Source organism: Eptesicus fuscus, chromosome 12, assembly GCF_027574615.1.
Source record: "Eptesicus fuscus isolate TK198812 chromosome 12, DD_ASM_mEF_20220401, whole genome shotgun sequence".
Taxonomy (NCBI): domain Eukaryota; kingdom Metazoa; phylum Chordata; class Mammalia; order Chiroptera; family Vespertilionidae; genus Eptesicus; species Eptesicus fuscus.
In genome coordinates, this window is record NC_072484.1 from 61430306 (window position 1) to 61443610 (window position 13305).

At 39.9% G+C, this 13305-nt stretch overlaps 2 protein-coding genes across 8 annotated transcripts in view; one reads left to right on the plus strand and one right to left on the minus strand.

The window, feature by feature from the left end:
* RALBP1 (ralA binding protein 1) overlaps positions 1-13305 on the plus strand; it is a 100137-nt gene that overhangs the window by 54558 nt on the left and 32274 nt on the right. The gene's annotated exons all lie outside the window — the stretch shown is intronic.
* Positions 1-13305, minus strand: part of PPP4R1 (protein phosphatase 4 regulatory subunit 1) — a 66013-nt gene that overhangs the window by 7272 nt on the left and 45436 nt on the right. For 4 of the 7 annotated variants that reach the window (XM_054723890.1, XM_054723886.1, XM_054723888.1 and 1 more), the window contains 4 exons: positions 10364-10536; positions 8989-9084; positions 2999-3184; positions 1898-2059 (listed from right to left, as the gene is read on the minus strand). In XM_054723890.1, the coding sequence (XP_054579865.1) occupies positions 1898-2059; positions 2999-3184; positions 8989-9084; positions 10364-10536 (617 nt within the window). The remainder of the gene's footprint in view (positions 1-1897; positions 2060-2998; positions 3185-8988; positions 9085-10363; positions 10537-13305) is intronic. The other 3 variants (XM_054723889.1, XM_054723887.1, XM_054723892.1) reach the window with 3 other exon arrangements.

Consider the following 13305-nt stretch of genomic DNA (forward strand, 5'->3'; position numbering starts at 1 on the left):
AAGCACCTCATTTAGATGCATGGATGCAAAAAGCACTGGATGAAAGACTTGGGGGAAAAGACATACAAAGTTTGAAAGATCACTTCATCAAGAAGTTACTCATCACAAAGGTGAAAGGTCATTTTACAATGGAGGAAGTGAGCCGAAACTACCATAACCAAGTTGATGGGACTCAGTGTCACCAGTAATCACAAGAGCTAACATCATGTTAGGCCTGATGTGATGCATTCAGAAAACAACTGCAGACCTATATAGATGGGTAATATTCCTGCAAAGGAAACCTGTTTAACCTGAATCTAATTGTGTAAAAGCAATCAGACAATTTCAAATTGAGGGGCATTCTGTAAAACAACTGGCTTGGCCTCTTCAAAAATGCCAATTTCATTAAAAACAAAAAGTCAGGGAAACTATTCTAGATTTCAGGGGACTAAAGATACATGATATTTAAATTCAATATGCAATTCCTAATTGGATTGTGAAGTGAGGAAAAAATAGCCATGAAGGACATTAATTGGGACAATTAGAAAAATTTCAGTATAATCTGTATAAAATACAACAACATGGTATCAATGTTTTTTAAAAAGTAGGATTACAAGGTAATTCCTCAAACCTTAGAACTACAAGAAAACCATACACAGAACAGACTGTTGGTTGCCAAAGGGGAGGGAGTTGGAGGGCTGACTGGGTGAAAAAAGTGAAGGGATTAAGAAGTACAAATTTATAGTTACAAAATAGTCATGGGATATAAAGTACAGCATATAGTATACAGTCGATAATACTGTAGTAACTAATGTATGTCAGCGATTTTTAACCCTTTTCATCTCATGGCACACACAAATTAATTACAATTCTGCAGCACATCAAAAAATAGATTTAGTGCCCATCTGACAAAAAAAAGGGGGATAATTTTGATTCATTCACACTGGATGACTATTATGTTGGCTACTGTCATTTTTTATTTGACAATCTAAGGGAAAAGGTCAGAGGTCAGTGCCCCTGACTAAATAGTCAGGTATTCGCATGTTTTAAAAATTCTTTGTGGCACACTGGTTGAAAATTGCTGCTTATGTGGCCAGGTGGGTAATGGAAATATTGGGGGAACACTTTATGAAGTATTTGATTGTCTAACCACTATGCTGTACACCTGAGACTAATAAAATTTATATTGAATATAAACTGTTATTGAAAAAAAAAGAACTACGAGAGTGCCAATTTCAAGGCTAAAGTTTAATAACAGTATGCCAGTATCAAGCAATTTGTAAAGTCAGAGCTGTTCACCTCAGACACCAAAGATCCTACATCAAAGGAGTGGGGACTAAGGTTAAATTCTTCTGAAACACCCATAAAGCCTCTACACTTAATGTTAATGAAAATCTCTTACTATATATTTAATTCAATAATTTTGAAAAAGTGCAAATATTTACAAACATGTTCTAACATCTTTAAAAATGAAATTTAGCGTATTTATTTATTTAAAGTGGATTTTAGAGACAGGAAGTGGGGAGGGAGAGAGAAACATTGATATGACAGAGAAACATCGACTGGTAGCCTCTGCACGTGCCCTGACCTGGAGGACGAATCCATAACCCAGGTATGTGCCCTGACTGGGAACTGATTTCACCACCTACTGGTGTACGGGACGACACTCCAACCAACTGAGCCACATTGGCCAGAGCAGTGCAAATTTTTTTGTTTGTTTAATTAAAAATTAAAATGACACCAGAAAAAATTATTAGAATGGGACTTTTTTTTTTAAAGTCACAGCTCACCATCAACTCCTGGATGCATTTTCTTCTATAGAACATACAGAAACTGATCTTGGTAGTAGCAGAAAATTAAAATTTTAGATCTACAGTGGAATTTTAGTGTGTTTTTATGCAAAAGAATTTAAAGTTACCTTCAAAAAATCATGCAAGTGTTTAAGGACACCTATCCTTACTTCATCGAGGTCTTTTAAAAATCCATTAAAAATTGGAACCAGATCTATAGCTGTCAACTGATCTCCGAGAATAACTGCAAGCTCATGGATGGAGAAGGCTAAAGTTCTTCGAACTTTCCACTGCAAGAAATAAAAATAATTGCATTAGTAAGCTAAACACAAAGTACTCAGTACTTTAACTTTGAGACAATACGGTAGTTCCCCCTTATCGGCAGTTTCGCTTTCTGGGGTCTCAGTTCCTCTGGAAAACTGTGGCAGAGGAAGTTAAGTCAACAAAGCCTACGAGCCACAAAAAGTCACAGATATCTAGACCAATTACCAAGGGTCAATGTTTCACACTCCGTGTTCTTTCAAAGGGTGTGGTGGTGCTCTAGCTGGTTTGGCTCAGTGGATAGAGCGTCGGCCTGTGGACTGGAGGGTCCCAGGTTTGATTCCAGTCAAGGGCACATGCCTGGGTTGCGGGCTCAATCCCCATTAGGGGGCGTGCAGGAGGCAGCCGATCAGTGATTCTCTCTTGTCACTGATGTTTCTATCTCTCTCCCTTCCTCTCTAAAATCAATAAAAATAATTTTTAAAAAAAAAGGGTGTGGTGGTGTGTGGTACAGAGAAGAGCATGCACGCACACATTGTTAACCTTCTCCCACCTGTACAGTGACACTCACAGCACTCCAAGCTCAAAACTCTGCAGTGTCAATAATACTACAGTTCTATCAAGGTTTTTAAATAGTTAGAAGCATTTATAACACTGCTTCTATGGAGAAAACGAGATCCTATATTTTTAAGAATTAATCTACACAAATTTTAGACAATAACACATTTATAAATTAGGAACTTAGACATGTCAGATGTGATCATTTCTAACACTTTAGATAAAAAAGAAGTCGCCAAATTGTGGAACTTGGACAATGTAAAAAGAAAGGTTCAAGCTCTTCTGCACATAATTTCCTATAATACCAAGTACCTGCTAGAACATAAACAGAAATTTTGTTGGGTTTTGAAGGGCAAAACACTGTACCTTCTATATGCACATGCTGTTAATTCCTTGGCTGTTTTACTCACCTGCATGTCTGATGCCAGAGTCTCGTAAGTCTCTCTTAGGCAGTGCCAGTTCTGCCTGCCAAGGGTCAGGGCCACGCCTGGAAGACTGTATGCACAGTGCTTAGCAATTTCAGTGTCGACTGTCTGTGCACGAGAGGGGTCAGTCATAGATAAATACTGATCTAACAGAGCCTGAGGCACAACGTCCTAATGAAGAGACAGGACAGGGATGCATTTTGAGCAGTTTAGATATAAATTAGGTGAACTTATTTTTAAATTATGAATTTAACATAGCAATTGAAACAATAAAGAAAAAACAATCTGAAATTTTCAGTTATATAATAACTGAAAAGAAACATGCTGAGGGGAACGCATATACAAATAAAAGCAACTCTAGAGGAAAAACAATGAATAAGATCTTAAAACAGAAAACAGCTTAAAGGACAATTAGAATTGATTTCTAAATTTAAAAGAAACATTAAAAATATGACCAGCACCTTTCAATGTTAGCAAAGATTATAAAGGTTGATATAACCTAGTGAATGTGGTTACAGGTACTTTTATGCACTACTACCAACATGTGTGTGTTTTTTTTAAAACACCACCACCTGCCTTCAGATGGAAATTTACCAATTATCTATAAAAGTTTAAAGTGTATACACAGCTAGCCATTTATATAAATGTGAGAAAAAGAAGAATGTATATACATTCTTGGTTATGTATGTATAATATAGCTTTGGAAGGATATACAAAAGAAAGGTGAAATTGGTTGGTTTGGGGGAAGCAAAATGGATGGTGTAGGACAGTGGTCGGCAAACTCATTAGTCAACGGAGCCAAATATCAACAGTACAACGACTGAAATTTCTTTTGAGAGCCAAAATTTTTAAACTTAAACTTCTTCTAATGCCACTTCTTCAAAATAGACTCGCCCAGGCCGTGGTATTTTGTGGAAGAGCCACGCTCAAGGGGCCAAAGAGCCGCATGTGGCTCGCGAGCCGCAGTTTGCCGACCACGGGTGTAGGAGAAACACTGGGAAGGAAAAAAATCACTGAATGCCTTTGTACCTTTTAAGTTTTGAACTATGTAAACTTATCTACTTTTAAAAAATAAATTAAAATAGAAATAAATTCATTAAAAGAATGAGACAATCTGCATGTATTGACTTGAAAATATCTCCAATGTAAGTGGTAAAAGCATACTTAAAAGACTATGAACATTTTTAAAAGACCGATTCCATTTTTAATAAACAGAACCAACAAAAATAAAGAACAAATACCATTTGACCTAGGAAATCCACTTACAATAAGATTTATAGCCCTAGCTGGTTTGGCTCAGTGGATAGAGCATCAGCCTGCAGACTGAAGGGTCCTGGGTTCAATTCCAGTCAAGGGCACATGCCCGGATTGTGGGCTTGATCCCCAGTAGGGGATGTGCAGGAGATTCTCTCTCATCATAGATGTTTCTATCTCTCTCCCTTCCTCTCTAAAATCAATAAAAATATATTTTTTAAAAAAGGTTTATAGTCCTAGAAGAAAATAACATGCATAATCATGATAAGTGTAACACCGCTTGTAATATGACAGTGCAACGAGACCTGGAAGCATGTGAAGGACTACTGAAATTATAGCACCTGCTCCCAATGGAGTTCTTATGTGCTCAAATCTCCAAGACACAATTAAAAAACAAAAAATGAAACAAAAGGCAAGACACAAACTATCATGTTCCGATTATTCCATAAGCATATTTTCCCACATTTAAAATCTCTGCAATTGGAGTGCCACTGGTTACTGATGGCACTTTATTAAGGCCCCCTCTTTTTTGTTCTTCATGTTTTCACCTCTAAAATCAAGCTGTATCTCAGAATTCTTGGCAACTTAGGCATGATGAAATACCTTGGTATGATGGTATGATTCTGTTTTTCTTTGAAAAACAAAAAAGGATACATACATACCCACAATATTTATATATCCACAATAAATTTATGAATACAGAAGAAACTGTGATCTGTGATTATTTTAAATGAAAAATGGGATAAGAGCTATGAGAAGAGAAAGATTATTGCTTATATTTTACTAGAGGCCTGGTGCGCAATATTCGTGCACTGGGCGGGGGCGGGGGAGGGGAGGTCTCTCAGTCCAGCCTGCGCCCTCTTGCAGTCTGGGACCCCTTGGGGGATGTTCGCCTGCTGGCAGGCAGACATCCCCCAAGGGGTCCTTAGCGCTGCAGTCGAGGTGGGAGAGGCTCCCGCCACCGTTGCTGCACTTGCCAGTTGTCAGCCTGGCTTCTAGCTGAGCGTGCTGACCACCAGAGGGCAGCTCCTGCATTGAGCAACTGCCCCCTGGTGGTCAGTGCGCATCACACAGTGACCTGTCATTCTGCCGTTTGGTCGATTTGCATATTAACCTTTTATTATACAGGATTAGAGGCCCGGTGCATGAAATTCGTGCATGGGGATGTGTGTCCCTCAGCCCAGCCTGTACCCTCTCCAATCTGGGACTCCTCAAGGGGTGCTCGACTGCCCGTTTAGGCCCGATCCTGGGGGGTTCAGACATCCCACTCACAATCCAGGACTGCTGGCTCCCAACCGCTCGCCTGCCTGCCTGCCTGATTGCCCCTAACCGCTTCTGCCTGCCAGCCTGATCACACCCTAATCACTCCCCTGCCAGCCTGATTGATGCCTAACTTCTCCCCTCACAGCCCGATTGCCCCTAACTGTCCTCCCCTGCAGGCCTGGTCATCCCAAACTGCCTTCCCCTGCTGGCCTGATCACCCCTAACTGCCCTCCCCTGCCGGCCTGGTTGCCCCTAACTGCCCTCCCCTGCAGGCCTGGTTGCCACTAACTGCCTTCCCTTGCCGGCCTGGTCACCACTAACTGCCCTCCCCTGCCGGCCTGGTCGCCCCTAACTGTCCTGCCCTGCAGGCCTGGTCGCCACTAACTGCCCTCCCCTGCCGGCCTGGTCGTCACTAACTGCCCTCCCCTTCAGGCCTGGTCCCCCCCAACTGCCCTCCCCTGCAGGCCTAGTCCCCCCAACTACACTCCTCTGCCAGCCCGGTCACCCCTAACTGCCCTCTCTTGCAGGCCTGTTCCCCCCCAACTGCCTTCCTCTGCAGGCCTGATCACCCCCAACTGCCCTCCCTTGCAGGCTGGGTCCCTCCCAACTGCCCTCCGCTGCTGGCCTCACCGCCCACAACTGCCCTCACCTGCTGGCCATCTTGTGGCGGCCATCTAGTGTCAACACGGGGGCAACCTTTGACCACATGGGAGCAACCATCTTGTGTGTTGGGGTGATGGTCAATTTGCATAATACTCTTTTATTAGATAGGATTCTTATTATTTGAATTTTCTTATTGGAAGCATGGGGACAAACTGTAATCCAGTTTCATTCTTTTGCATGTGCCTTTCCAGTTTTCCCAGCACCATTTATTGAAGAAACTATCTTTACTCCATTGTGTGTTTCTGGCTCCTTTGTCAAATATCATCTGTCCATATTACATGTGATTTTATAGCTGGGCTCTCTCTCTATTCTGTTCATTGATCTGTGTCTGTTTCTCTGCCAATACCATGCTGTTTTGATTATCATAGTTCTGTAGTATAATTTGAAGTCAGGTAGTGTGATACCTTCAGCTTTGTTCTTTTTTCTCAGGATTGTGTTGGCTATTCGGGGTCTTTTGTGGTTCCAAACAAATCTGATGATTTCTCATTCTATTTCTTTAATAAATGACATTGGGATTTGGATGGGGATTGCATTAAATATGTATTTTGCTTTGCACAATATGGCCATTTTAACTATGTTGATTCTTCCAATCCATGAACATGGAATATTTTTCCATTTTGTTGTGTCTTTTCCAATCTTTTTTAATAACGCTTTTAATTTTCAGTATGTAGGTCTTTCATGTTCTTCGTTGATTCCTCGGTATTTTATTCTTTTGGTTGCAATTGTAAAAGGAATTGTCTTTCTCTGAAGTTTTGTTGTTAGTATACAGGAAAGCATGGATTTTTTGCACATTGGCTTTGTGTCCAGCAAACTTGACCGTAATAGTTTTTTGGTGGAGTCTTTAGGGTTCTCTCTCTATACAGGATCATGTCGTCTGCAACAAGTGACAGTTTGACTTTTTCCTTTCCTACTTGGATGCCTTTTGTTTCTTTCTCTTGCCTTATTGCTCTGGCAGGACTTCCAGAACTATGTTGAATAAGAGTGGTGAGAGTGGACATCATTGTCTTATACCTGATCTTAGAGGAAAAGCTTTCAGTTTTTCCCCATTGAGTATGATATTAGCTGAGGGTTTATCATATATGGCCTTCATTATATTAAGGTACTTTCCTTCTATTCCTATTTTATTGAGTGTTTAATCATAAATGGATGTTGTATTTTATCAAATGCTTTTTCTGCATCTATTGATAACACCATATGATTTTTATTCTTTCTTTTGTTAATGTGGTGTGTTACATTCATTTATTTGCATATGTTGAACCATCCTTGTGTCCTTGGAATAAATCCCACTTGATCATGACATATTATTTTTTTGATGTACTGTTGTGTTCTATTTGCTTGTATTTTGTTTAGGATTTCTGCATTTGTATTCATCAGAGATACTGGTCTATAGTTTTCTTTTTTTGTGCTACCCTTGCCAGGTTTTGGTATCAGGGTTATACTAGCCTCATAAAATGTGTTAGCAAGTATTGCCTCTTAATTTTTTGGAAGAGTTTGAGGAGGATAGGTTTTAAGTCTTTGAATGGTAGAATTCATCTGATCCTGGACTTTTGTTTTTTTGGGAGGTTTTTGATGGTTGTTTCAATTTCCTTACTGCTGATCAGTTTACATAGAAGAAAATATATTTACCAAATTTATGAATCTTGGTCACAGAGAACATTTTATAAACTTGACCCCAAAGGCAAGAGAAGTAAAGGCAAAAATAAATGAATGGGACTATATCAAACTAAAAAGCTTCTGCACAGCAAAGAAACTGACAAAATAGAGAGGCAGGCAGCCAGATAGAAGATATTTGCAAACAGTAGCTCTGACAAAGGTTTAATTTCCAAAATATATAAACAACTCATAAAACTCAACAACAAACAAACAAACCCAATCAAAAAGTGGGCAGAGGACCTGAAAATACACCTCTCCCAAGACATATGAACAGCCAATAAATAGAAGAAAAGATGTTCAAACTTACTAGCAATTAGGGAAATGCAAATCAAAACTAAAATGAGATACCATCTCACACCTATTACAGTGGCTATTATTAACAAGATAAGCACTAACAAGTGTTGGAGAGGTTGTGGAAAAAAGGGAATCCTCATTCACTGCTGGTAGGAATGGACTGATACATCTATTATAGAAAACAGTATGGAGGTTCTTAACAAAATTAAGAATAGAGCTACCTACCATACGACCCAGCAATCCTTTTCCTGGGTATATACCCAAAAAAACTTGAAAACATGTATTTGCAAAGATAAATGCACCCCTATGTTTACTGCAGCATTATTCAGTGGCGAAGACATGGAAACAAACAAAGTGTCCTGCAATAGAGGACTGGACAAAGATGTGGTACATACACAAAATGGAATACTACTCAGCTATAACGAAGGATGAAATACTGCCATTTGCCACAACATGGGTGGACCTTGAAAATATTATGCTAAGTAAAATCAGTCAAAAAAAGCTAAGAACCATATGATTTCACTCATATGTGGGACATAAAACTAAACTCGTGAACACAAACCGCAGTGTGGTGGCTGCCAAAGGGAAGGGGATCTTAATATATGGTGACAGGAGAAAATTTAACTTTGGATGGTGGGCACATGGTGCAATATACATATCTTGTCACATAGAAATCCATACCTAAAACCTATATGATATTAACCAATGTCACCCCAATACATTTAATTAAAAAAAAGAAAGCATGATATATTAGTCTTAATTTTTAAAACAGACCAAATTCAGTGAGAAATAGCTTTAAAAGAGGAATTAACAACAGTCACACCAAAGAGAGCACCTTTGTCACTTACTTGTACTTTAGGTCTCCTTTCCTCATCAGGGCTGAAACTACTACTAGTGCTCAAGTCTGAATCATTATGAATATAACGAAGGGTGGAGTCCATATTCTGTTAGGAAAAAAATATTTACTTAAAAAGTTGAACTGTCTATAAGTTTCCTTCATCTACACTATCTTACCTTTTGAGACTGCCAAAGATATAAATACATGTAAGTTCTTCATGTTTTTAAGTTTATAAATATACATAAGGCTTCATTAAGAACTTCCCCTGCCTTAAATCAAACTTGTTGAATAGGATGCTACATGTATGAAGAAGAATTTCAGAATAAAAGTAATTAAACATTTAGAATTAATTTTGAAATGTCCCAAATATTTAAAATTAGCTTGTTTATAAAACGGTACATAGAGGACTTGGGATGTCATATGAAGTTCTTCCACTGTTTCTAGTCTTAGCTATTTCTAATTTCACAAATGTACTTTTTTAACATAAAAAAAAAAACCAACATAAAACAATCCCAAAATAAAACAACACCTTCCAAAATGCAAAGATACCATAGTATTCAAATCTCCAATGATAATAGTGGTTAGGGATTCATTCTGAACCAAAGACATTATACAAAATTTCCAATATACTAAATGTCATCAACCAAAAACCAAAACAGAAATCACTCAAGTTTAAAAACCCTCTTGCCATCCCCACTGTGTGTACGTAGGTACTCTTTCCTGTGCTTTTCATCCAGCCCACTCTGTCTGTGACCATCTGATTCTGGCATTCAGGGGTGTAGTTCTTCTCTGTTTGTAAAAACAAGGGATCAGAAATACTGATACCAAATGATGCTGGCTTGGTGGGATGTGGTAGGAAATTAAGGAAGGATCATATAGAACAGCTCCAAGTATACAGCAAAAATGATGCTAGTAACAGTACCCACCCTCACACTCCAGAGTCCAGATAATGCCACTGGCCCTCCGCAACATGGCCTCAAGTCCTGATCTTCTGCTCAGAATACTGTGTTGCTTGCTGCAGTGAAATGGTCCGATCAGAAACAAAGCACCTCTCCAAAAAGAAAAGGGAAGAGTTAATTATTCTTGATAAAGGGCTTTGTTTCCAGTAAGACTATTTCACTGCAGTAAGCTACATTAACATTGAAGCTACTAAAATGGTCATGTAGACAGGATTAGGATTTACTTTCTAAGCACTGAACATAACACCAGTCATAAAGATAGGATGTGGTGACAATTACTTTTACTTTATGCAAAAGGTAGAGCTAAGAAAATCAGCAACAAATAGAATATACTAACTAGAAAGTGATTAGCTACAACTATTCCCCAATGAAACACTTCTGATTCAAACTACTCTCACTTGATAAGCACTTTACTGAGTTTGTTACCTCAATAGCATCGCTGATTAAAGGCACGGAGGCATCGTGATTTATTTTACAGTTTGGTTGCTCACTGACACACAGTTCATCTTGCACATCACTTTTCTTTTCTGTATCGCTGGCCTCTTCACGAGCATCCAGACTGGAAGCTCGCAGCGCGGCAGACAGCACGTCCACTTGTGCTATAGGCAGAATAGGGAAAGGATAATAAGTGGCAGAATTACAATGTCCTTGCAAGTGTTTCTCCATTTGCATTATATATTATCAATGAAATGTATACTTTTTGACACTGCCACCAAAAAGCTGGGGAAAAAAACCTCTACGTGGTAAATCATTAGTCCTTCAAGAGAAAAAGTAGAAAACTAATATGCTTTCATGAGATTAAAAATGCTTATCCACTACTGTACATTATTCTGCGTTAGTATGAAAAGAGAAATGCTATCTAGTTTTGGAGGTACCTCCAGTTTATTAAAAGGAGTCAATTTCAGTGTGAGTTAACTATGTTTGGGTAGTGCATGAATCAAACTTATAAGACTTACTTACTAAGCTATTTTAGCAGAAGAGCAGTCACTTTACAAACCCTGCCAACATAAAACAATCGCAATTACAAAGATTTTTGTTGCAGTTACATTTAAACATCTCATGTCTTATTTCAGTTTATTTTTCTCTAATTCTTTTTGAAAATGAAATCAATGACTTGCCCCAAACACAGAGATCCCAAATGAGCACTGTCTTGCTTACAACAAACCAAACTGACAACTTACCAAGTTCTTAAATCTGGCAAGTAGCACTAAGTTTTAAGTTACTCCTTTTTTATGAAAGTGACTCAAAACTGAGATAAATCATTCTTCCTTCCCCACAAATGAGAAATTTGACAAAAAAAAATTGCTTAGCATTACTTCAAGTAACAATCCACCTGGATACTCAAAATATAAAATTTTAACTTTAATTCGGTAAAAAGATCAGAAAGTGTGCCCCTAAAGCAATCAGAGTCCCCATTTTATTAAGATAACCTACTACTATACTGATGCATTTGTAAAATTCTAGTCTAAGTATATTAGGTACCTGGCAATAGAGATACATGAAACCTACAGGATGAGGTTCTAGTCTATTAGGTCATTATTAAATTAAGTAAGTAAATGAAGGTGTTTAATCATAAAGTTACTCATGAAATATATACTCACTAGAGGCCTGGTGCACGAAATTCGTGCACGGAGGCGCGCGGGGGGGGGGGGGGAGGGGGTCCCTCAGCCCAGCCTGCACCCTCTCCAATCTGGGATCCCTCTCACAATCCAGGACTGCTGGCTCCCAACTGCTCGCCTGCCTGCCTTCCTGATTGCCCCTAACCGCTTCTGCTTGCCAGCCTGATCACCCCCTAACCACTCCCATGCCAGCCTGATTGATATCTAACTGCTCCCCTGCCAGCCTGTTTGCCCCCAACTTCCCTCCTCTGCCGGCCTGGTCACCCCTAACTGCCCTCCCCTGCAGGGTTGATCGCCTACAACTGCCCTCCCTTGCAAGCCTGGTGCCTCCCAACTCCCCTCCCCTGCTGGCCATCTTGTGGTGGCCGTCTTGTGTCCACATAGGGGCAGGATCTTTGACCACATGGGGGCAGCCATATTGTGTGTTGGAGTGATGGTCAATCTGCATATTACTCTTTTATTAGATAGGATAGAGGCCTGGTGCATGGGTGGGGGCCAGCTGGTTTGCCCTGAAGGGTATCCCAGATCAGGGTGGGGGTTCCCTTGGGACGTGGGGCAGCCTGAGTGAGGGGCCTGTGGTGGTTTGCAGGCCGGCCACGCCCCCTGGCGACCCAAGCAGAGGCCATGGTATCTGGAATTTATTTACCTGCTACAACTGAAACTTTGTATCCTGGAGCAGAGCCAAGCCTCCTGCTTGCTCTGTGGCTGCTGCCATTTCTGTTTGGATTTGTTTACCTTCTATAATTGAAATTTTGTAGCCTTGAGTGGAGGCTTAGGCCGGCAAGGGCAGGCGGAAAGCTTGGCTTCCTCCGTTGCCTGGGAAACCCAAGCCTCCTTCCTGCTCTCTGTGGCCGTAGCCATCTTGGTTGGGTTTATTTGCATACTTGCTCTGATTGGCTGGTGGGCGTAGTGGAGGTATGGTCAATTTGCACATTACTCTTTTATTAGGTAGGATTCTGTTAAGAATTTCAGCTGCAATGTGTATTAATCCTTTTAATCACGTTAACTACTCTTTTTGGAATCTTTTAAGTTTCCAAAACAAAATCAAAATGGTACTAAAAAAGACTGAACAATACATAAAGGCTAAAATGTTCTGTGCCAGCCTGGCTGGTGTGGCTCAGTTGGTTAAGCGTCATGCCATGCACTAGGAGGTTGCTGGTTCAATTCCTGGTCAGGGCACAAGCCAAGATTGTGAGCTGGATCCCCAGTAAGGGGCATGCAGGAGGCAGCAGATAAATGTATCTTTCTCCCTGATGTTTCTCTCTCTCTCTCTCTCCCATCCTCTCAGAAATTAATAAAAACATTTTTAAAAGTTTTGTGCCACATAAAATGCATGGTTGCGAGAGGGTGGGGGGAGAGGGAGAGAGGGAGAGCGGAGGAGAGATTGCTAATGCATTTTGATCCTATTCCCTGGAATAAACTAATAAATCAGAGCCTTTCACAGAAAATGCCTTACACAGATCATTTACCTCTAAATGGACTACGTATTTCTCTTTGTCTATGTTAAGCTTCATCTTTAGGTTTGTACGTTCATAGAAGTTTAAATAAATTACACTTTGAAGTTGTTTCTTCATAACTGATATAAAAATCATGAAGATATAGACTAATGCTGATTCTTTAGGAAATGTGATGCTTAAATTCTCCAGCAGAGAATGAAGTGGACTCTAATGCTTGGCTAATGCTGAAATTTTAGTAGGATACACCACCACGACAAATTTAACACATGGGTCTCCACCAAGATCTTGATTT